The sequence below is a fragment of the Labrus bergylta genome, chromosome 8 (genome assembly GCF_963930695.1).
Source record: "Labrus bergylta chromosome 8, fLabBer1.1, whole genome shotgun sequence".
Lineage (NCBI taxonomy): Eukaryota > Metazoa > Chordata > Actinopteri > Labriformes > Labridae > Labrus > Labrus bergylta.
In genome coordinates, this window is record NC_089202.1 from 30,853,226 (window position 1) to 30,878,225 (window position 25,000).

At 46.2% G+C, this 25,000-nt stretch overlaps 1 protein-coding gene across 1 annotated transcript in view; it reads right to left on the reverse strand.

Moving 5' to 3' along the window:
* The window catches only part of LOC110003331 (atrial natriuretic peptide receptor 1-like), a 93,021-nt gene that overhangs the window by 23,709 nt on the left and 44,312 nt on the right, over positions 1 to 25,000 (reverse strand). Inside the window, exons 3-4 of the mRNA XM_065957956.1 lie at positions 23,312 to 23,425; positions 16,729 to 16,864 (exon numbers count right to left, since the gene is read on the reverse strand). Of these exons, the coding sequence (XP_065814028.1) occupies positions 16,729 to 16,864; positions 23,312 to 23,425 (250 nt within the window). The remainder of the gene's footprint in view (positions 1 to 16,728; positions 16,865 to 23,311; positions 23,426 to 25,000) is intronic.

Genomic DNA, 25,000 nt, shown 5'->3' on the forward strand with positions numbered 1-25,000 from the left:
CAGCTTATTATTGTAGGAGAAAGTGACAGGTGACATCGTGGTTGTTACCTGGTCCGTCGCCCCCCCCCCCCCCCCCCCCCCCCGTTCGCTGCCACTCTAGTCAATGATTGTGTTTCCAGAGCGTGCCAGCTGCTCCGTTTCAAATACGCTGTGAGTCTATACTCTGTAAGGACGCATCAAACTCGTCAGGATTACGACGACCCAGACAGGAAGTCAAACAAGACTTCATTTTCTAGAACATTCCTGTTTAAAAAAACTCCCTTTTGCACTTTTTAAGACGAGAGAAAATATGAAGTCAGGCTGTGCAACATGTCGCATTGAAGGCAGCGAGCAGCGTTGAACTGCTAGTCTAACAACAATGATTTTAAATATGTAAAATAAATCCGGTCAATTTCAAAACAATTCTAATAAATCTTACTATTCAGACTCGAGGTATTTTCCATCACTTTATCAACATTACATCAAAACAGGCACCGAACGAACAACAAATCATCCTCAGAAACAGACTACAGGACAGTTCAGTGACCTGGAACGAGGAAACTGTTTTTGAGACACAGACTGAAAACAAAAAAGGAATAAAACATGACTACACTGATCAACATCTTAGAAGTTTCTCTTTCCTCACATTAAATGTCATTTATTCTCTAAACTCTCCATCAACATTTTTCTTCTCCACACCGATGACCCCCGATGACCTCTGAGACCTGTGACCTTTCAAAATAAAACACAAGCTCAGCCTCCCGCTCAGCCAAGCAAACAGCCGAACCTGAATGTAAAGATTGAAGATTTGTTGCGGGTAAACGAGTCCAACCTGCAAGAAGACGTCTGAGAATCTGTGAGTTTGTGTGTTTTTACGAGTGTGAGTCTCGGTCATCCATCAGTGGGGTTTGTGTGTGTTTTGAAGACGTGATAACAGACAAAGTTTCTGGAGTTTGGTTTCATTCATCGACTGGATCTGCAGGCTGAACTCGCCTCTGAAACATTCCCCTCGCACGCCAAACAAGACCGAGAGCGCTGACACACAAACTAAAAGTTTACACCTGAGAGGAGGAACAGATCGAACACTAAAGGACTTGAAAGGTCGATTCCTCCTCTCATTAACTAAATATCAAGCTTTTTAAAAAAGGTCAGCAGTCATTGATTTCTCACCTAACAGGAAACTTTTGTGTTTGGTGCGTTCTGCAGAGACGTGAAACTTCTGCAGAAGCAGCAAGCGAACAATTAAAGGATAATGAAAGTCCCAGACTAACAAAACGGACATTACAGAGCCAGAGGCATCATCAGTCCTCAGAGACGTCCAGCCCATTTGTTGGCCTTCTCGTCTCTTATACTGATGAGCAGCCAATCAGAGGGATTCTAGCATTAAGGACTCTTACACACAGGTTTCTAACAAAGCGATCTAAACAAGCAAGTGTGCAAACATCATATAGTAAGTTCTAGTTTAGTAGATTTTAAGGCTTTATTTTGATCCAGCAGATGTCACCCTTGAGCACCAGCATGAAACCAAAACAACTGGCGCTGCATTGTTGTGTTAGCATGCTAATGCTAGTGATCTTTATTATGCTGGTATCTTCACACTGCATGTAAATTTACCTGAAATGAGCGTGATCTAGAAACACAGTTAAGCAGTGAGTACAGTATGTTATTCTTCTTTTCTCTAGTCCCTCAATTAAACAACTTTTATACACGAGGGGAGGAGTCAGCCGGCCGTCCTGGCGATGTAAACAAAGTGAAGATAGGACTCTGAAAACTCTGAAAACATCACAGACAGTGGGACTCGGGTGTTACACCCATTGTAGACAGTCATGACTCACAGAGTTATTTTCAGAGGAGATACTTGATTTCTACATTTAAGTATGAAAAATCACAGATAAAGACTTTAACCGTTGAACGTCATCACCCTCGATAATTCATCAGAATTACTAGTCATTAGTAGCTAGTAATAATTTTAATTAACAACACAGAGGCCCACCACTAGTCGGGGCTGTAACCATAGACCGACCATAGCTCCCGTTAACGTTCCTGCTCTACAACTCGGATGTAAACAAGCACAGTGAAGAGATGGCATCTCATAGGAGCTGCGTCGTAATGTTTGGATCTAGAAAATGGATATAAAGTATTATTATGTCTAATTTGAGGCGATCTACACAAGTTTTTTCACAAAGTCTCACATGTTCGATAAAACCTTGGGATGTTCTTCATAGGGATCTTCATGTTTTGGCAACTAAATGGTTTAACTTCATCACCCTCACAAGTCGACACCAGCATTACAAGTCAGTTAAAGAAATGTTGATATTGTTGCAACTTGGAATTTCCGACTTAAATTGAACGCACCATTTATCTCCATTTACTAGATCTAAATACTGAAACTGTTCTGCTCCTACGAGAGGTCATCCGCTCACTGATGCAAGTTTACATCGGGGCAGTGAAGCGGAGAAAGCAGGGCCATAAACCGGAGCTACAGCTTAGTCACAACATTTGACCAGCATTGTAGGCTGGTTAAAGGCAGGGTTGGTCATTTTCAAAAACTAGCATGATTTTGAAAGTAGCATTCCTTCAGTGCTCCGTCTGCACCCCCTCCCCTCTGTGCTCCCTCTAAAGCCACGCCCCCTCACTTACATCAGGCGCCGTCCCTCCAGAAGTGGACCTCAGCTCATCTCTGTCATTGTGTAGAAACTACGTCGTCTCATGTCTCATTCAGCGGTCAGTAAACTCTCAGTATAAACTCCTAAAGTCATCGGTGACGAGCTTTGAGTGTGAGCTAGAGCAGGTAAGAGGTAGAGAGTGAGCAGGGAGACAGGGAGGCGTCTGATTGGTTCATCAGATTGGTAGCTCGTGCAGACATTGGTCGAAGTTTTTACAGACTTACAAACTGATACAGATGATGGATTTTCTTTGTTCCTTTTTCAGAGAACCTGAGTTATTAATCTCTGTCAGGACCTAAAGACAATTTACACCAAAATCTGAAGAAGTGACTCTGGAGGAAAATATCAACCCTGACTTTAACAAAAATATCAATAATTAGTACAACCAAGAAGGTTAAATCCTTCAGTACTTTTGTTTGATTGATTCTGGGTACAAAATCCAGAACAAACGTATCTGAGAGTATTTACAGTTCAAATCAAACCGAGGAGTTTCCTGTTCTCCCACAGGGCCACGTGTCTCCCACCTGCCTCTCAGTAACAGACCGTTCTCTGCACACAGCGTCAGCATGAAGTGGAAACAATTACTGCGACATCTCCTCCTGCAGGAAATGAGACGAAGATAGCTGAAGTGATCTCAGGTTTCTGTTTAAGCTGCCGTCTTCTGTCTCCATATGTTTCCTCCTCTGCAGGATCCAAAGAGGGAACACCGACCCGTCCACTCGACAACCAGCAGACACGACCCATTCTCTCTCCTTACTTTAATTTACTGTTTTCAAAATCCAGACGACACATTCATTAATCAGTCGATTTGTTTTGCCTCGAGCTAATTGCTTTTTTTATTTTTATCTTCCCACAGCAAAAACATTTCCTCAAAAAGAAACAACAATCAAAGCAACCACTCTGTGAGCCAATACTTAATAAACAGTCTGATAACACCAGTTTTATACTCACAGCCCTGTCTGCCTACAGCTGCTTGCCTCTGATGTTTGTTTATTACACTTGGTTTATGACAGCACTGTGGTTTGTTGCAGTATTACCACTATTAAACGCTAACATTACCTAGAGACTAAACTCTGTCTTCTTCATGCTCAAGAAGTAGGCCGCTCTCACACCATGTTTGTTTGGCTGATGCGTCACTTTGCTGAGGCGGCGCCTGTGCAGGTTGCCGTCAGAAACCGGGGTAAGGTGTATACGTGCCACAGTATCCCATTTTTTATACACCGTGATTTTATACGCACTTTCTCCAGTTGATTTTGAGCAATTATTGTGATTGTCAGCAGTTCCAGAGGTTCTGTGCATTTTTGATGTACTGCGGGGGGAAAGCCAGCTACCGGGCAAAGATGGAGGAACATTTACAACATAAAAATGCAAGAGAAGTCTGGAGGGGCCTGAATAACATCTCAGGTCACAGCAGAAGGCGTGGGAGGGGCCCTGAAGCAGGAGACAGGGAGTGGGCAAATGACCTGAATCTGTTCTTCAATAGATTTGATTCTACTCCCAACCCCACCCCCACCCTCCAGAGCGCAGACCAGCCCGCTTCTCAGACACTCCATCTGAGTACCCTGAGTACCCTGCCACCCCCCTCAACAGCCATCTCCTTCTCCTCCTCCTCCTCCTCCTCCTCCTCCTCCGACGGCCTCTCCATAACAGCTGATCAGGTGAGAAGCCAGCTGAGGAAGATCAAGGCGAGGAAGGCCACAGGTCCCGACGGCATCAGCTCCAGACTCCTGAAGGACTGTGCAGACCAGCTCTGTGAGGTTCTTCTGCACATCTTCAACCTGAGCCTGAGACTGGAGAGGGTACCGACTCTGTGGAAGACTTCCTGCGTGGTGCCAGTCCCAAAGACATCTCACCCCAGGGAGCCTAACCACTTCAGACCTGTGGCCCTCACCTCTCACCTGATGAAGACCATGGAGAGGATCATCCTCAACAACCTCCGCCCCCTGGTGACTTCAAATCTGGATCCTCTGCAGTTCACCTACCAGCCGAACATCGGGGTGGATGACGCCGTCATCTACCTGCTGCAGAGATCCTGGACTCACCTGGAGAACACCGGCAGCACTGTGAGGGTCTCCAGTGCCTTCAACACCATCCAGCCTGCACTGCTCAGGGAGAAGCTAGAGAGGGCGGGAGTGGACTGTCACCTGGCTGCATGGACAACGGACTACCTCACCAACAGACCACAGTACATGAGGCTTCAGGACTGTGAGTCTGACATGGTGGTCTGCAGTACAGGGGCCCCTCAGGGGACAGTTCTCTCCCCTTTTCTCTTCACCCTGTACACCTCGGACTTCTGTTACAACTCTGGGAGCTGCCACCTGCAGAAGTTCTCCGATGACACAGCCATCGTGGGGTGAGTGTCTAAGGGGAGCGAACAGGAGTACAGGCAGGTCATCATGGACTTTGTCGACTGGAGTGAACTCAACCACCTTCAGCTCAACGCCAGCAAGACAAAGGAGATGGTGATTGACTTCTGCAGGAAGTCACCCCAGACTGCACCGGTGAACATCCAGGGCTTGGACATCGAGAGGGTGGAGACGTACAAATACCTGGGTGTTCACCTCAACAACAAACTGGACTGGTCACACAACACCGACGTCCTGTACAAGAAGGGCCAATGTTGACTTCACCTGCTGAGGCGACTGAGGTCCTTTGGAGTGTGCAGGACTCTGCTACAGACTTTTTATGACACTGTGGTGGCGTCTGCACTTTTCTATGCAGTGGTCTGCTGGGGAGGAGGGAGCACAGAGAGAGACAGGAAGAGACTGAACAGACTGGTCAGGAGGGCCAGTTCTGTCTTGGACTGTCCTCTGGACTCTGTAGAGGAGGTGGGTGAGAGGAGGATGTTAGTGAAGCTGACATCCATCATGGACAACCCCTCTCACCCCCTGCAGACACTGTGGGGGCCCTGAGCAGCTCCTTCAGCAGCAGACTCAGACACCCACCCTGCAAGACAGAGCGCTACCGCAGGTCGTTCATCCCATCTGCCGTCAGACTGTTTAATCAGACTGTTTAATCAGACTGTTTAATCAGACTGTTTAACAACATCACCACCTCATGCTACACACTGTGTGTGAACAAGTTACTGTGTCATTTTACGTTATTGTATTTTTTTTTATTTAACTGAATATAAATATGTTTGATTTGATTTTAACTTCTATTTTTATTTTTAATAATTATATTCCCGTCCCCTGTTTTCTGGAGCTGCTGTAATGCACAAATTTCCCCCACGGGGGATCAATAAAGTTTATCTTTATCTTTATGTACACAAGAATCAGAAAAAATAAATTAAGTCAATCACTAATGAAACCTGGAGTGAATAAAGTTCAGGTTTGTTTAATATATTGAATTATTAAAACAGGAATATTTCCAGGGTACAGAGTCATTACCTCAGCAGACTTTTTCTGAATTAAGTCAAACCATGATCCTTCTCTCAGAGCCGCCAGAGTCCTAATCTAATTAAGTCTAATTAACTGTCAACAATACAAGCGGATATTATTCCAACTCATCAAATAAAAGTAATGAAATAAGATGTCAAAAACCAATGAACTCATTGAGAGCGGCTCTCAGCAGTTTTTCACCTCGCAGACTCGTTAATGAAAAACGTCTCATCATAATAAAGAAAAAAAAAGTGGAAGGCAGAGCTCAGCGCTGAGATTAACAGAATTTCTACAAGTCAAGGTTGACAGAAATATTGTATAATATAAGTGCACTTCAAGCGATGAGTTGAATAATTATCCAACTAACGAAGGTAAGAGGAGAAAATACTAAATCAAGTTGATGTTGAAGATTTAAAATCTTTGCAGCATGTCGTGCAGGACATGTCCTTCAGGGATTTTTACAAATCTGAAAAGCACGTTGGCGGCTTCTTTTATTAAATACAGTGCATATGAATTAAAAGGCAGCTGTTTTTATGCAGTGAGATGCATCTTTCCCCCAAAGTTTCTGCAAGAAATCTGATGCATGAGAACAGCGATCTCTGCCAGATTTGACAGATGAGCTAAAACAGACGGAGAGAGACCAACTTGAAGTCCCTCGTCGTCTGGCTTCCAGTAAATCTGACTGAGAGCTGTTAGAATTTGGAAAAAAAGACGGAGAGCTTTAATGGAAGCCAGATGAGGCCACAGAGTCGATTCCTGCCATGTACAACACACATATTTTAATTTCTGAACATAAAAATAACATCTCGCTCTGAGAAAACTCAGCGCAGCCTGATTTAAATAAAGTCTGTTTGTGTTTCACATTTCTACATTTGAATCATTCAGTCGACAATCTTTCCACGGAAACTTCAAGAAAATATTTTGTATTGAGTCGGGACGTTCGGGGTTAATGGTCACAACAACCTGCAGGAGGAGGGTCCCAAACGCTCCTCATGTTCACCTTTCATGTTGTCAGTCTGGGAAACTTATGAAGCAGCTTTGCATGATCTGAAGCTCCAGAAAAGGCCAGCTCTCTGGAAGCCTTCTGGGGCAGAACGCTGCAGGGCTGCCAGGGGAGGACTGTTCTCCAGGGCTGGAAGAGAGTCTATTTAAGAGGTTTAACCAGCTTACGTAGGCCTGAAGCCGTCTCGAGAATTACTCACAGCGATGGAAGCGGTCAAGAGAAGTGGTTCAGATAGAAGTGATTGTACCCGACCTAAAAAGCCTCTGCATGTTTCTAATAAGCTCCACGAGCAGAAACGTGCTCAAACTAGGATCAATATTGGAGATGCTTTTGAAAAATGGAGAGAGGTTAGAACACAGAAAGGTTTACAGACCCATGCAGAGCTGGATAAACACTGAAGCTTCAGAGTCCACCACATGGTGACCTGAGTGAGCATCCACTCTAGAGAGGGGGGGGGGGGGGGGGGGACAGCTCTCTATGATGTTTAGAATTTGGACTGCAGTACCCATTAACATAAAACACTAAGGGTCATGGGTACATGTACATACTGCTCTTTTAACCAAAATATAGCATGATGCTGTATCATGTTTACTCCTCTTCTTCTACACTTCTGATCTAATTTATTGCCTTTTAGTGAAACGGGAACATTGGTGCAGTAGAGGTCAAAGAAACTTCAGTCACGGATGTTTTGTTAGTGATATCGAGCAGGTTGAAACAGAGGAGTGATGTAATATGGCAGCAGATTCACTCTCCCTCTTTAGAGAAACTGCTGCTTTCATCTGTTTTGTGTTTTCTGAATGAAACGTTGACGGATTAAGTTTTAATCCAGCGCTGCTTTCTTCTCTGCAGACTCATAACTTCCTCTGACAGCAGAGTTCAGAGGTGAGGACTGTAAAGATAAACCATTAAAGGTACAAATGATGCATAAATCTCCTGCAGCAGTTTTTTTTCTGTAACAGAACACAGACCTGTGCACGGGAAGCGTTTGGCAGATCGAGTTACCAGAGGACTGTGCGATGAAGACAGAGTTCAAAACATCTCACTGCTGCAAAAGAAAGAAAATCGGTTAAATTTTACGAGAGGATGAAAAAATCACCTGAGAATCTTCTCCAATCAGACACTGCAGAATATTAACACACCTCTGCTGCTGCTTGTAAATTAGATTTCACAGAGGGAAGGAAAATAATCCACCATATTCATCTATTTTTATGAGTCCATACTGCATGATCTGCCTTCTTCTTTATGATCTCTACTCTGCAGCTGCAGCGTTTGCTCACTGGTGAATGGACATGAGTTTGTATATTTATTTTCTAGACTTCTGACTACTCAAAGCTCTTTTACACATCGGGTCACACCTACACATTCACACACTGATGGTAGAGGCTGCTATGAAGTGAGACCATCGACGAAGCAGTGGGAGCAACTTGCAGTTAAGTGTCTTGCTCAAGGACACATCAGACATGTTGCTGCAGGAGCTGGGAATCAAACCCCTGACCTTCCAGTTGAGAGACGACCGACTTTACCACTGAGCCAGAGCCGCCACTGGTCTTTCTTCTTCAGTCAGCTCGCTTCCGATCTAGCTATCGTTTGATTAAAGTGACATGCTCGCCTATCCTCTGGGTTCCCCCACACAACAGGAGATTGTATAGGGCCGGGTAATATGGACCAAAAGTCATACCTTGATTTTTTTAGTTGGACAGACAGTGAGAGGAGGAACAGGTGATTGATTGGATTGAAAGATTGGATCAAAAATAATGACAAATATTACTCTGACGAAAGAATCTTTAGAACCATCCAAAGCATTTTTCTCTGTGTTGTAAGACTTATGCAGACCACAAACAAAGGACTGGATGGTTTATTTCACATGTTGTGGGTCTGTAGACTCTCAGGTTACACAGATATATGTTCAGAAACACTGTAGAAGAGGATTATTCATAATATGTCCCCTTTAATATCGTCTAAAGGGGGGATTAGGCCCAGAATGAATAAGGAAGCTGGATAATTCTCCATCATGACTAACGGAGAAGGAGCAGAATTAAATATGTTTGTTCTTCTTCTCTTCTTTATGTAAATAAAACATGAAGCTGTCATGTCTAACGAGGAAAAGTGATCAGTAATCAGCAGAGACTCTGCGTCGTGACTGATGAGAACTAATCAGCGGAGACGTTTTCACTGTTTGTGCCGACCTTGATCTCACGCCACTCAAGAGGCGTTTGGAATCAAAGAATAACTGTTGTTGTAAATAATCAATCAAATATCTGTCGTCTTTTGAAAAACTTGAAAAACAGATTGAAATGTTTTCTTCTTCTCTGAGATGTGTGATGAATCAGGACCTTGAACGTCTTTGTTCCATTGCCCCCGTCTGTTTTTTTGGCCGTGGTCGGTCTCATTGTGCTGCGTTTCCCTCTTCACTCAGCTTATCTAAAACGTCATATTTGTACCGCTGCACGCTCGTCTCTCTCCCGTTCTCTATGCAACACATCAGGAATGTACAGTATGTTCTCCTGTGATAGCAGCTCGGCAGGAAATTAAAAAAAGTTCTGCAGCTGGTTAGACTCACAGAGGGTCCGAGGGTCTCTGAAGGTGTCACAGCTGGTTCAGGAGGATTAATGTGGTCCTGGTTCAGGAGGATTAATGTGGTCCTGGTTCAGGAGGGTTAATGTGGTCCTGGTTCAGGAGGATTAATGTGGTCCTGGTTCAGGAGGATTAATGTGGTCCTGGTTCAGGAGGGTTAATGTGGTCCTGGTTCAGGAGGATTAATGTGGTCCTGGTTCAGGAGGGTTAATGTGGTCCTGGTTCAGGAGGGTTAATGTGGTCCTGGTTCAGGAGGATTAATGTGGTCCTGGTTCAGGAGGATTAATGTGGTCCTGGTTCAGGAGGGTTAATGTGGTCCTGGTTCAGGAGGGTTAGCGTGGTCCTGGTTCAGGAGGGTTAGCGTGGTCCTGGTTCAGGAGGATTAACGTGGTCCTGGTTCAGGAGGGTTAAATTGGTCCTGGTTCAGGAGGATTAACGTGGTCCTGGTTAAGGAGGGTTAGCGTGGTCCTGGTTCGGGAGGATTAACGTGGTCCTGGTTCAGGAGGGTTAGCGTGGTCCTGGTTCAGGAAGATTAAATTGGTCCTGGTTCAGGAGGATTAGCGTGGTCCTGGTTCAGGAGGATTAACGTGGTCCTGGTTCAGGAGGATTAACGTGGTCCTGGTTCAGGAGGGTTAGCGTGGTCCTGGTTCAGGAGGATTAACGTGGTCCTGGTTCAGGAGGGTTAGCGTGGTCCTGGTTCAGGAGGATTAACGTGGTCCTGGTTCAGGAGGATTAGCGTGGTCCTGGTTCAGGAGGATTAACGTGGTCCTGGTTCAGGAGGGTTAGCGTGGTCCTGGTTCAGGAGGGTTAACGTGGTCCTGGTTCAGGAGGGTTAAGGCGGTCCTGGTTCAGGAGGGTTAGCGTGGTCCTGGTTCAGGAGGGTTAACGCGGTCCTGGTTCAGGAGGGTTAGCGTGGTCCTGGTTCAGGAGGATTAACGTGGTCCTGGTTCAGGAGGGTTAGCGTGGTCCTGGTTCAGGAGGATTAACGTGGTCCTGGTTCAGGAGGATTAGCGTGGTCCTGGTTCAGGAGGATTAGCGTGGTCCTGGTTCAGGAGGATTAGCGTGGTCCTGGTTCAGGAGGGTTAGCGTGGTCCTGGTTCAGGAGGATTAACGTGGTCCTGGTTCAGGAGGGTTAGCGTGGTCCTGGTTCAGGAGGATTAACGTGGTCCTGGTTCAGGAGGATTAGCGTGGTCCTGGTTCAGGAGGATTAACGTGGTCCTGGTTCAGGAGGGTTAGCGTGGTCCTGGTTCAGGAGGGTTAACGTGGTCCTGGTTCAGGAGGGTTAAGGCGGTCCTGGTTCAGGAGGGTTAAGGCGGTCCTGGTTCAGGAGGGTTAGCGTGGTCCTGGTTCAGGAGGGTTAACGTGGTCCTGGTTCAGGAGGGTTAAATTGGTCCTGGTTCAGGAGGGTTAGCGTGGTCCTGGTTCAGGAGGGTTAAGGCGGTCCTGGTTCAGGAGGGTTAAGGCGGTCCTGGTTCAGGAGGGTTAGCGTGGTCCTGGTTCAGGAGGGTTAAGGCGGTCCTGGTTCAGGAGGGTTAGCGTGGTCCTGGTTCAGGAGGGTTAGTGTGGTCCTGGTTCAGGAGGGTTAACGTGGTCCTGGTTCAGGAGGGTTAAGGCGGTCCTGGTTCAGGAGGGTTAGCGTGGTCCTGGTTCAGGAGGGTTAGCGTGGTCCTGGTTCAGGAGGATTAAATTGGTCCTGGTTCAGGAGGATTAAGGCGGTCCTGGTTCAGGAGGGTTAGCGTGGTCCTGGTTCAGGAGGATTAAATTGGTCCTGGTTCAGGAGGATTAACGTGGTCCTGGTTCAGGAGGGTTAACGTGATCCTGGTTCAGGAGGGTTAGCGTGGTCCTGGTTCAGGAGGATTAAATTGGTCCTGGTTCAGGAGGATTAGCGTGGTCCTGGTTCAGGAGGATTAACGTGGTCCTGGTTCAGGAGGGTTAACGTGGTCCTGGTTCAGGAGGGTTAACGTGGTCCTGGTTCAGGAGGATTAGCGTGGTCCTGGTTCAGCAGGGTTAACGTGGTCCTGGTTCAGGAGGGTTAACGTGGTCCTGGTTCAGGAGGATTAACGTGGTCCTGGTTCAGGAGGGTTAACGTGGTCCTGGTTCAGGAGGATTAACGTGGTCCTGGTTCAGGAGGGTTAGCGTGGTCCTGGTTCAGGAGGATTAAATTGGTCCTGGTTCAGGAGGATTAAGGCGGTCCTGGTTCAGGAGGGTTAGCGTGGTCCTGGTTCAGGAGGGTTAAATTGGTCCTGGTTCAGGAGGATTAAGGCGGTCCTGGTTCAGGAGGGTTAGCGTGGTCCTGGTTCAGGAGGTTAAGGCGGTCCTGGTTCAGGAGGGTTAGCGTGGTCCTGGTTCAGGAGGGTTAACGTGGTCCTGGTTCAGGAGGGTTAAGGCGGTCCTGGTTCAGGAGGGTTAGCGTGGTCCTGGTTCAGGAGGATTAACGTGGTCCTGGTTCAGGAGGATTAACGTGGTCCTGGTTCAGGAGGGTTAGCGTGGTCCTGGTTCAGGAGGATTAAATTGGTCCTGGTTCAGGAGGATTAGCGTGGTCCTGGTTCAGGAGGATTAACGTGGTCCTGGTTCAGGAGGGTTAGCGTGGTCCTGGTTCAGGAGGATTAACGTGGTCCTGGTTCAGGAGGATTAAATTGGTCCTGGTTCAGGAGGATTAGCGTGGTCCTGGTTCAGGAGGATTAACGTGGTCCTGGTTCAGGAGGGTTAGCGTGGTCCTGGTTCAGGAGGATTAACGTGGTCCTGGTTCAGGAGGATTAAATTGGTCCTGGTTCAGGAGGGTTAGCGTGGTCCTGGTTCAGGAGGATTAAATTGGTCCTGGTTCGGGAGGGTTAGCGTGGTCCTGGTTCAGGAGGATTAACGTGGTCCTGGTTCGGGAGGATTAACGTGGTCCTGGTTCAGGAGGATTAAATTGGTCCTGGTTCGGGAAGGTTAGCGTGGTCCTGGTTCAGGAGGATTAACGTGGTCCTGGTTCAGGAGGGTTAGCGTGGTCCTGGTTCAGGAGGGTTAGCGTGGTCCTGGTTCAGGAGGATTAACGTGGTCCTGGTTCAGGAGGGTTAACGTGGTCCTGGTTCAGGAGGGTTAGCGTGGTCCTGGTTCAGGAGGATTAACGTGGTCCTGGTTCAGGAGGATTAGCGTGGTCCTGGTTCAGGAGGGTTAACGTGGTCCTGGTTCAGGAGGGTTAGCGTGGTCCTGGTTCAGGAGGATTAACGTGGTCCTGGTTCAGGAGGGTTAACGTGGTCCTGGTTCAGGAGGGTTAAGGCGGTCCTGGTTCAGGAGGGTTAAGGCGGTCCTGGTTCAGGAGGGTTAGCGTGGTCCTGGTTCAGGAGGGTTAGCGTGGTCCTGGTTCAGGAGGGTTAAGGCGGTCCTGGTTCAGGAGGGTTAGCGTGGTCCTGGTTCAGGAGGGTTAAGGCGGTCCTGGTTCAGGAGGGTTAAGGCGGTCCTGGTTCAGGAGGGTTAGCGTGGTCCTGGTTCAGGAGGGTTAAGGCGGTCCTGGTTCAGGAGGGTTAGCGTGGTCCTGGTTCAGGAGGGTTAGCGTGGTCCTGGTTCAGGAGGGTTAACGTGGTCCTGGTTCAGGAGGGTTAAGGCGGTCCTGGTTCAGGAGGGTTAGCGTGGTCCTGGTTCAGGAGGGTTAGCGTGGTCCTGGTTCAGGAGGATTAAATTGGTCCTGGTTCAGGAGGATTAAGGCGGTCCTGGTTCAGGAGGGTTAGCGTGGTCCTGGTTCAGGAGGTTAAGGCGGTCCTGGTTCAGGAGGGTTAGCGTGGTCCTGGTTCAGGAGGGTTAACGTGGTCCTGGTTCAGGAGGGTTAAGGCGGTCCTGGTTCAGGAGGGTTAGCGTGGTCCTGGTTCAGGAGGATTAACGTGGTCCTGGTTCAGGAGGATTAACGTGGTCCTGGTTCAGGAGGGTTAGCGTGGTCCTGGTTCAGGAGGATTAAATTGGTCCTGGTTCAGGAGGATTAGCGTGGTCCTGGTTCAGGAGGATTAACGTGGTCCTGGTTCAGGAGGGTTAGCGTGGTCCTGGTTCAGGAGGATTAACGTGGTCCTGGTTCAGGAGGATTAAATTGGTCCTGGTTCAGGAGGATTAGCGTGGTCCTGGTTCAGGAGGGTTAGCATGGTCCTGGTTCAGGAGGATTAATGTGGTCCTGGTTCAGGAGGATTAAATTGGTCCTGGTTCAGGAGGGTTAGCGTGGTCCTGGTTCAGGAGGATTAAATTGGTCCTGGTTCGGGAGGGTTAGCGTGGTCCTGGTTCAGGAGGATTAACGTGGTCCTGGTTCGGGAGGATTAACATGGTCCTGGTTCAGGAGGATTAAATTGGTCCTGGTTCGGGAGGGTTAGCGTGGTCCTGGTTCAGGAGGGTTAACGTGGTCCTGGTTCAGGAGGATTAACGTGGTCCTGGTTCAGGAGGATTAGCGTGGTCCTGGTTCAGGAGGGTTAACGTGGTCCTGGTTCAGGAGGGTTAGCGTGGTCCTGGTTCAGGAGGATTAACGTGGTCCTGGTTCAGGAGGATTAGCGTGGTCCTGGTTCAGGAGGGTTAACGTGGTCCTGGTTCAGGAGGGTTAGCGTGGTCCTGGTTCAGGACGATTAACGTGGTCCTGGTTCAGGAGGATTAGCGTGGTCCTGGTTCAGGAGGATTAACATGGTCCTGGTTCAGGAGGATTAGCGTGGTCCTGGTTCAGGAGGATTAACGTGGTCCTGGTTCAGGAGGGTTAGCGTGGTCCTGGTTCAGGAGGGTTAGCGTGGTCCTGGTTCAGGACGATTAACGTGGTCCTGGTTCAGGAGGATTAGCGTGGTCCTGGTTCAGGAGGATTAACGTGGTCCTGGTTCAGGAGGATTAGCGTGGTCCTGGTTCAGGAGGATTAACGTGGTCCTGGTTCAGGAGGATTAAATTGGTCCTGGTTCAGGAGGATTAAATTGGTCCTGGTTCAGGAGGATTAACGTGGTCCTGGTTCAGGAGGGTTAACGTGGTCCTGGTTCAGGAGGATTAGCGTGGTCCTGGTTCAGGAGGATTAACGTGGTCCTGGTTCAGGAGGATTAGCGTGGTCCTGGTTCAGGAGGATTAGCGTGGTCCTGGTTCAGGAGGATTAAATTGGTCCTGGTTCAGGAGGGTTAAGGCGGTCCTGGTTCAGGAGGGTTAACGTGGTCCTGGTTCAGGAGGGTTAAGGCGGTCCTGGTTCAGGAGGGTTAACGTGGTCCTGGTTCAGGAGGGTTAAGGCGGTCCTGGTTCAGGAGGGTTAACGTGGTCCTGGTTCAGGAGGGTTAAGGCGGTCCTGGTTCAGGAGGGTTAAGGCGGTCCTGGTTCAGGAGGGTTAACGTGGTCCTGGTTCAGGAGGATTAACGTGGTCCTGGTTCAGGAGGATTAACGTGGTCCTGGTTCAGGAGGGTTAAGGCGGTCCTGGTTCAGGAGGGTTAAGGCGGTCCTGGTTCAGGAGGGTTAACGTGGTCCTGGTTCAGGAGGGTTAACGTGGTCCTGGTTCAGGAGGATTAACGTGGTCCTGGTTCAGGAGGATTAACGTGGTCCTGGTTCAGGAGGGTTAACGTGGTCCTTCTCCTGAACCGTCTTGAGCGTCTTCAGAGACTCCAGAACATCAACACATCCTTCAGTGATAAAGACAAACATCAGTCCGTGTCTTCGTCTGTCCAATCAGAAACTGTAAAGAGTCTTTGGAGCAGCCTCAGCCAATCAGGAGGCAGCTAGTGTTTGATTAATTCCGACCAATCAGAGAGCATTTCCTCTCATCACACGTTTTGGTCCTCTTGTAAAAGTCCCCGTGTGAACAAAGACTTAACTTGAGGTCATTATGCAACAATGGAACAAACTGATCCATGATTCAGACCAGAGCAAACGATCTAGAGGTGTGATCCTTGACTAAGTGAATCAGTGAAATCCATGTTTAAAAAGTCGGGAATCGGTCAGAGAAGAATCTAATGTGAATTCAGACTCTGGTATCGAGGAGCTGCAGGATAAACAGAGAGCAGCGGGGGTCCTCACCTTTAATAACCTGAACAGCATGTCATCATGAGTCTGACCCCGGGGTCAGACCTCATTTCGCTCGAGTGGGCGACATCGAGGATTCATTTCGAAGCTCTTCAGAGAAGCTTCTCATCTCCAACATAAATCAAACCGTGAGAGTAAGCGAGAGGATTCAAAGAGACGCGTTGTGCTCGGGGGGGGGGGGGGGGTGGGGGGCTTCACAACAAACAAATCAATCAGATCCAGAGAAACAGCTGCTGTTAATTATCACGTCCATGTTTGCAGCTCTGGATGCATAAAGCAGCTGTTTGAATAGTAAAAGTGACTGACAGCCCGGCTTCATGAACAAACAACCAGACAACAAGCAAAACCCTACCACCAGAAACACAATGTTATTTACATCAGTTATGGTTAAACAAATCACCTGCCAGAGTTCATAACAGCCGGACAAAATCACTTCATATGAAATCAACCAAACAGAGACAAAACACTATTTTCATGTGAAGTTCAACTTTTTGAATTTATCAAAAACCTTCATGAGATGTTTGCCAATCGAAGGACTATCTATCTATTTTCTTTCGTTTATCGAGATCCGGTCGCTGAGGCAGAAGGCAAAGTCAGTCAAACCAGATTTCCCTCTCCTCAGCAACGATTTCCTGCTCCTCCTGGAGGATCCCGAGGCGTTCCCAGGCCAGACGGGATATTTAATCCCTCCAGTGAGCTCTGGGTTCACCCTGAACTTCTGAACATCAAACATCAACTAAATCATACACTGCAGTGAACAAGGAGCAGTGAACTCTCACACTCTATCTGCTTAACTGAACTACATGAGGTGAGTAGAGCTGCACATCGTCGAAGGGGCGGGGCTATGACATCATCACCCTGAGAGCCTTTCAAACACCCACAGCTGAGGGTTGGAGCAAAGATGGAGTGGTAAATCGAGAGCTTTGCCTTCAGGCTCCCTCTTCACCACAACGCTTCAGTACAACGCCCGAATGACTGCCGGCGCCGAGCCAACCCGCCCGTCAACCTCACCCTCACTGTGAACGCGACCCCGAGGACTAAGGAGTCATGTTTCACCTTCTATGTAGAGAAGGTGAAAATAAACGTCCTAAGCTTTTTACAAGACAAAGAAAAAGTTTCAGCGTCCACTCACCGTGGAAGGTTCGATTCCACATCCTGTCGTTGACGACCTTCCCCGGAGGCCGGCCGCCGGACAGCGACATGGTTTCGTTCAGAGCGTGAGTGTAGAGCATCAAACCGTCGTAAAAACCTCCGGCGATGATGTTCATCTGCAGGAAGAAACACAGGAAACAACTGAAAGGAAACTCCTCCTACTTTGTTGTGCACTTTGTCTCTCTCTCTTTAAGATATTTAGGCGTCTTTTGATTCGGTTTGAAAGCGTTGTTAGAGCAGAGCATCATGGGAACGCTCTCCCGCTCTGGGGAGAGTAACGAGCGTCTATCCACTCACACTCTGAATCAAACTCTGATTGTCTCCTATTGATGCGACTCACTGAGACTGAACAATCAGAGTGTAATGACCACACCGCCTTCACTCAGGGTTAAATCAATGTTTGATTACCCATAATCCTCTCTGATAACAGCTGAAGGTAATGATGGTGTTTAGGCAAAGTTTAGACAAACAGCAGGATGAACGTTAAGACACTTCAACAACAAAAAGCTTCTCCGTTTGAGACCTCGAGGATTTAAGTCGTTTTATTGTCGCTCTTGAACATGAAAGAGAACAAATGAGAGAACGGTACGTTTGTGTTCCCTCGTGTGACGCCCCGGGTCCACCTGGCGTTTTTTACTAAGCGGCAGCGTCTTTTTTCAAATGTTTTCAATGAGTAGAGAAAGCAGCAGAAAGCGACCGCCTTGAGAAAAAGGCGCTCCGAGCGCTCAAATTGAAATTCTTTCAACTTTTCAGAAAGGTGCTGCTGACGTCACCGGCGCTCTTTTCCAAATGTATGATATTCGCTGTAGTTTAACCTCCTACAGGTCGTGTCTTGTACCCTCATCCTCCTCGCTCCGTGTCTGATCGGGAAATAAACAATCTCAAATATCAAACATAAAGTAAAAAGTAACGGAGCAGTGTAGCTCATACTGTGACCGTTGTCAACAGACTGTTGTCATGGAGACAGGACTTCTATCCTCAGCTCACAAACGCTTCATGCAAACGCTCCAGAGCGCACAGTCAGCGCAAAAACACCAAGTAATAGAAGAGAGTGCTTCTTAAATTCTATATTGATGAGAGGTTCTGAATTTGTTCCAGAAAATGTTACCAACATCTTTTTGATTTTTTGATTTTTTTGTTGTTGCAGTGAGTGACCGAGTGATGGACCATCATAACTGAGCAGGACAAAAACCTTTGGCGATGCTGCTTTCAGCTGTTACGCGCCGACACTGTGGAACAAACCTTCCTGAGGGTCTGAGAGGAGAATATTGAGATTTTTAAACGCAGTCTTAAAACTCATTTATTCAGTCTGGCTTTTATATAGTGCTTTATATACATTCAAATCTTAATCATTATTGTTTTGTCTTTTTTATCCAACTACAATTTTAAATATTCTTCTCCTATGTATTAATTTTAATATGTTATTGCTTTTATGTGTCGTATTTTCTTTTTTCATTTTTATATATTCTTTTTTTTATTCTTATTGGTGTGCATTAGTCTCTCAATGATTTTATAAACTACTTTTTCTGCACTCTTGTAAAGCACTTTGAACCGCAATTTAATTTGTCTGAAAGGTTCTATATAAATAAAGTTTGATTGATTGATAACGATTTGTACCTGTTAGGGCCCTGACGCACCAAGGAGATTGTCCTCCGTTGGCCCCAGTTGGACGCTGTCCTTCTGCCTTTTTTTGGGCTGATTCGACATGTTGAATCAGCGTTGGCAGTCGGTGAGAGGGAGCTCTCTGATTGGCTGTTGGGAGCTTTCATTTCTCTCAAGCTCTCCTCTCAGGTTCAGGAAAGCCCCTTGAGCATGCCGCTGTAGTATCCATGCGTTCACCCATTAGTGTGGTTTCTCCTGATTTGTCTCCTCGGCCTCTCCGCCTGCTTGGTGTGTCAAGGCCTTTAGTCATTTAAACCCCAAAATATGTGAAATAGCTTAAACAAATCGACTTTCCCTTTTAATTCCCCCTGAGATGATGTTTAAAGTCGTTAGAAATCTGACATTCATGAAACGTTTTTCGAGCATTTTAGCAGATGTCAAGGGTTAAACCACGAAGAGCATCTGATCCAATTATTCTACAGAAATGTGCGGATGTTTCCACGAGCCGTCGACTTTCTTATCAACGCCTCGAAGAGGTCAGATGCGCCCCGGTGACCTGTGCAGAGAGGTTATGTTTAAATTACAATAAGTGTATGATGAGACGGGCAGAACGTGGTGCTTAAAATCAACCTCTGACAGCGCCGAGCTGAGAGGAAACAGCAAGGAGCTCTGATAATGGAGATATTCATAAATTATGCTAGAAAGGAGAGAAATCAAGCTGTCTGTGTGCTGAGCTCTGATTGGTTGATGAGGGGGCCGCGGTGTGCAGAGCCCCTCATTGTGAGCAACACGTCATAACAGGAAGTGGTGTTAACGATACCAGCTTCAAGCATCAAAAGGAATAAAGTGGTAAATCTAAAACATTTAGATTTGAAGCCACGATGAACCAAAGACACGAACCGTGCAGAACGTCTTTATTTTAAAACTGGAGGATTAGTCGAGTAACCGCCGTCTGTTTGTGTCCTAACGGTCGTCTGATGTATCCTGTTTCTCCACAGGGATCACTGAGGTATCATCTTTCTACATCATAGTGTGTGTGAGTGTGTGTGTGTGTGTGTGGAGCTCTGAGTGTGTGTGTGTGTGTGTGTGTGTGTGTGTGTGGGTGTGTGTGTGTGTGTGTGTGTGTGTGTGTGTTAACTACATTAGCGTCCTCTCAGCTGTCCGTCTGCTGCTGATGAGCCAGAAGCTCCTGATTAGCTGCCCATTTTGCAGATAATACATATGGTGGCTGATAAGGGACAAACTGGAGCTCTGTGATCCATCTGAGCAGATTACAGCGTCGAGGAAAAGAGCAGCCTGACTCTGAGTCAGCTGCTGGTAGCTGAGCGATGAACAGAACCATCTCTGAATGTTTAGATATCAGATAAAGCCCCTGGAAACCCAAATCCATAAAACCCTTCTAACTCTGTTATTTATTTTATGTTCAATATTCAAAATCTCTGAAAGTATTAAAAGTTACCTTCCAACCGTTTTTGAGATTTTTGTCATTTAAGTTTTTTTTTACATTTTCGGACGTTGGGTGTAAAGTGGGTGCTGTTAGCTCTGAGATTAAAAACATGTCCAGTCCAATCAGGTGCATCAAAACCTCTCTACCCCCTACCACTCAGCCTTCAAACTCGAGTGCCGCTCCTGGCTGCACATCCCCCGGTGAGGGTGACATCTCGTCTGGCTGAGGATTTGGAGAAACAGAGGGCTGTGTTTTGGTGAGAGTTGTGCAAAAGCCTTAATATTTTTAATTTATTTAAAGTTTAATTAACCATTAAAACCTCATTTAGATTAAGAATCTCTACTACATAATGTGCCTGACTAGTAATTCAAGTGCTGACCTTAACAGCTAAATAATTTTTTAATTAACGTCTGCAATCTAAGCATCTGTCTTTACACTTGATAGTGAGTAAGCAAATTTAAAGAAATGTCAGGCTTGTTTATGTAGATCTAATCTAATCTAACCAAATATGTGTGAACCATCTGTGTTTTATTTAAAGGTGACATATCCTCCTCTTCTTCTTCAGTTTAAATAAGTGTCAGAGCTCCTCAAAACATGTGTGTGAAGTTTCTTGTTCTAAATCCACTCTAATCCTGTATTTGATCATGTCTATAAACCCCTCTATTTCAGCCCTGCTCAGAACAGGCTGTTTCTGTGTCTGTACCTTTAAATATGTAAATGAGCTGTGACTGACCACGCCCCCTCTCTGGAAGGGCTCGGGTGTACTCGGTGCTTTCTCGCTCCATGTCCTATTGTTTACGGTGAGAAGGCAGACTCAGAGGGCAGAACAAACACCTAGCTGTGGGAGAGTCACCCACCTGGGGGAGGGGCTACTGCCCTTTGTGATGTCATGAAGGGAAAATCTCCAAACGGCCTGTTTGAGCACACATTTTCTGAAAAGTGGAGCAGGCAAAAGATGGAGAGGATGGACTTTTCTCATCATTGGGGGGTTTGTAGACAGACTAGAGACAAATACTAGAGATAGAGGATCATGGAGAAGTGGATTTTGCATCATATGTCACCTTTAAAATCAGAAACATCTCTTAAGAAAATTGTGTGATTTCATGTGTTTGTGTGAGCTGTGAACATTTTCACCATCTGTTTCTTTATAAATAAATTCCACGGCTGGTTTGTGCATCATTTTCACAGCTGTCTCATGTTTCTGTGTGTTGATTCAGGCTTCAACATCCAAACTGTTAGAAACATGTGACACATTTATACACACACACAAACACACACACATAAACACACACACCTCAAGGCTGTGGCACAAAGATGCGGTGAAATCTTTGACACTTCTAACCCTGAACTGAAAGACCTGCCATCCCTCAGAAAATACAAAAACTGATGAGATTTCTTTGTGAATCTGGCACAGTCATGATCCCTTTTTATATCCAGAAATCAGTTCCTTTAAAATCCCTCGCCTCTCGGTCTATGATGACACGCTGGATTGAACTCGCAGATTATCACACACACTTCACACACCCGCGCCCTCGCTGACGTCGTGCGGTTTCTGTCAAACATGCTGTGAAATTGGCTAAATTAGATTTTCTGTTTCTTTAACACGGCATGCAGAGACAACATCATGTTCCATCAGTGAGTTTAATTGAAGAAGACGTCAGTGAACCTACTTCAATAAAAACAGTCCGTGATATCTCGCACACTTTTTCCTTACATGTGTTTGATGAAATCTACAGCGACCAAGTCTGTGAGTTTTTGTTCTTATGACTATTTCGATTTCAGGAGGAACAAACGGGGTTGAAGCTGAGAGCTTCAGACACGAGGTGAAACTCAGAGAAACTGACTGAACGCAGAGTCAAATGTTTACAGAGACAAAGAACTACAACGCTTTAAAACCTATTTTAATAACATAATGGGAAACATGTATTTGGAGTTAAAGGAGCAGTACGTAACTCTAACACCTAGTGGTTAAAATTGGTACTGCAGTCTAAATTCTAAACATCATAGAGAGCTGTCTCCCCCCCCCCCTCTCTAGAGTGGATGTTCACTCAGGTCACCATGTGGTGGACTCTGAAGCTTCAGTGTTTATCCAGCTCTGCATGGGTCTTTAAACCTTTCTGTGTTCTAACCTCTCTCCATTTTTCAAAAGCATCTCCAATATTGATCCTAGTTTGAGCACGTTTCTGCTCGTGGAGCTTATTAGAAACATGCAGAGGCTTTTCTTGGTAACACACAGACACATTTGAAATCTGGAGAAAGACTCCAATAAAGGCTAAAGCGAAGATTTTGACATCGGTATCTGCTCAACAAAAAGTCATATTGTGCATCCCAAATGTAAATCCTTAGAAGAGGTGATGTAGGATGTGCCAGGGGGCCGTGCAATATGTCTATAAATCACCGCTGTAGGAAAGTGGTTTTATATATGTGTGGAATTGTTACATGTTCTGTATGATCTCTATTTGTGTACTTTTTAATTCTCTTGTAACTGCACGACGGAGTCCCAAGACAAGCTTCCCTTTGGGGACAATAAAGTTGAACTTATCTTAGTCGGGGAAACTTCTATCCAACATGTTGGCCTTTATTTAAGCTGATAATATGAGACATGAGCAGCACTGGGATCTGAAGTCAGCTCAGTGATTTTTCTGTGTGTGTGTGTTTGTGTGTGTGCGTGTGTTTGTGTGTGTGTGTGCAGGATAACATCAGCAGACTAAATTAGCTTCTCTAGTGTACATTGTCTCCGAGCTGCTCTGACACCTCTGATGGTCCTAGTTAAACATTTGCATGAAGTCTTTTTAAAAAAAAATCTTTACATTGTTGATACTTTGGAGTCACATTCATTACTTTAATAATCTAATTTCCTCTCTTTTGATTGGTTCATATCTGTCCCTGTCTGTAAGCGATGGAGTTTGTGGTTTGTGCCTTCAACTCCGATTTTTAAATTATGATGTTGATCGTTACTGAATGTTGATTCTAGTGTTGTAGTCAAGACCACACCAACAGAGACCAGAGTGCTCCAACCAAGACAAGACCCAGACATCTAGGGAGTCAAGACCAAGACCAAGACAGGGCGAGACCGAGACAAGACCAAGACCAAGACCAAGGCAGGGCGAGACCGAGACAAGACCAAGACCAAGACAGGGCGAGACCGAGACAAGACCAAGACCAAGACAGGGCGAGACCGAGACAAGACCAAGACCAAGACCAAGACAGGGCGAGACCGAGACAAGACCAAGACATTTAGGGAGTCAAGACCAGTTGAAACAACTCATGATTGCTCCTCTTGTGTCACAGAAACAACACATTGGAAATTTGGGATCAAGATGTTTTGTAAAATTTGATGAAGGGATTCACTGATATTTGAAGGATTTGTATGAATGTGAAACGTTGATGAGTTGTGTATGACATCACACACACACACACACACACACACACACACACACACACACACACACACACACACACACACACACACACACACACACACACACACACACACACACACACACGCACTCACCAGTGAGTCCTCTACGGTGTAGTTGAACATGTTGTGTGCGTCCGTCTTCAGGCTTCTCACAAACTCTCGGTACTCGCTGTTCTGAGGCTCTCTGTAAGTCAGGATCTTCACGCTCTGAAAACAGGAAGAGAAGGTTTAAAATTAAAATCTGTTTCCTGATTATTAAACTGACTCTAAATATAAAACAAGCCAACATGTTGTTCTCTGTGAACGGGGGGACAGTGAATTGTTGTGTGATTGCATCAGAGTGGAAACAGGAAGAGGTGTTGATGCTTTGTGTGAACATGTTGGGACAAAGGTTCCTCGCTCGATATCCTCCTGTGAGATTATCTGGGGTGGAAAGTGTCAGAGGGCTGCAGCAGGCGTGAAGAAACACCTGTCCTGCAGCGGTCAAGGCCAAACCTCCAGGTGTTTTGTCCCTGCGAGATCTCTACTTCATGTTTTACATAAAGAGTTATTGTGCAAGTCCTCGTTCATAAAACTGAAGAGATTCTGTTCCCAGAAAGAGAGGAGATCCAGCTCTGAGGACTGATGTGTGAAGATAAGAATAATACTACATTTTATTTACAAGTGCTTTTCAAAAACTCACAGTAAAGACAGACTAACAGACATTGTAATATTACACACAAATCATAAAGACAACAACTATAAAGGTAAAACTACAGAAAACAGGAAATACATCACAATCATACATTAAAAGTTTGTTTGAAGAGGTGAGTTTTGATCAGTGATTTGAAAGTAGGAGGGTCGGTGCAGTGTTGAATGTGTGTAGGGAGTGAGTTGGGGGGGGGGGGGGCAGCTATGGAGAAGGCTCTGTCCCCTGCAGGTTCAGTGCTTGGTTCTAAGAGGGGGAGATGAGGAGGTTGGCTTTTGAAGAGCGGAGGCTGCGTGCAGGAGTGTGAAGATGTGATTACATTTAAATCTCAAATCTGCAGAAAGACGCACAGTTTAATTATTCAGTTCAGAGTCAGCAAACTGTTTCTAAAGATTCATTAAAAAACATTTCATTACAAACACTTCCATCTTTAAAATCATCATAAACCGAGTTAATACAAACACATTTCTCTGTCTCGCTTTAATGTTCGGAGCGTCTTCATCAAACTGGGTGGATTCCTTTCCTGTGAGAAAGCGTCCGCGTGTTGCTCCACTCTGTCAGCCTGTTGTCTCTGTAAACACTCAGCTGTTATCGGAGCGCTGCTCCTCTGTTGTCTTTTGTTCAGTGTGCAGTCGTGCACATCACAGCACATCGGCTCGTCCTTCTTCTTATTTTAATCTTCATGTTCAGAGACGGGCTGTGCCTCGTCCTCCCTGCACACTGACTCATTGTACGCCACACGTTTAACGCTCTGCAGGGCGACGCACATGCACGCACGCTGTCTCTGTTAGCTGCAGGATTTAACCACGCACGGTTACAGAATGAAACCTTCCACTTCAGTTTCATATGTGAAAAGATTCAGGAGGGTAAATCAGAAAAAAAATCAAAAGAATAAAAGCCTTTTATTACTCTTTAGAAATGTTACTAACCCCTGAAGGGAATTTAAACTCTGTGATTGAGAAACTTGCTTCTCACACACACACAGACCTGAAACACACACACATGCACACACACGACCTGTGGACATGCCCTAATGGAGAGGAGGGAGAGCGCTGTTGGCCTTGCTCAAGATCCCCTCGGCAGTACTCAGGAAG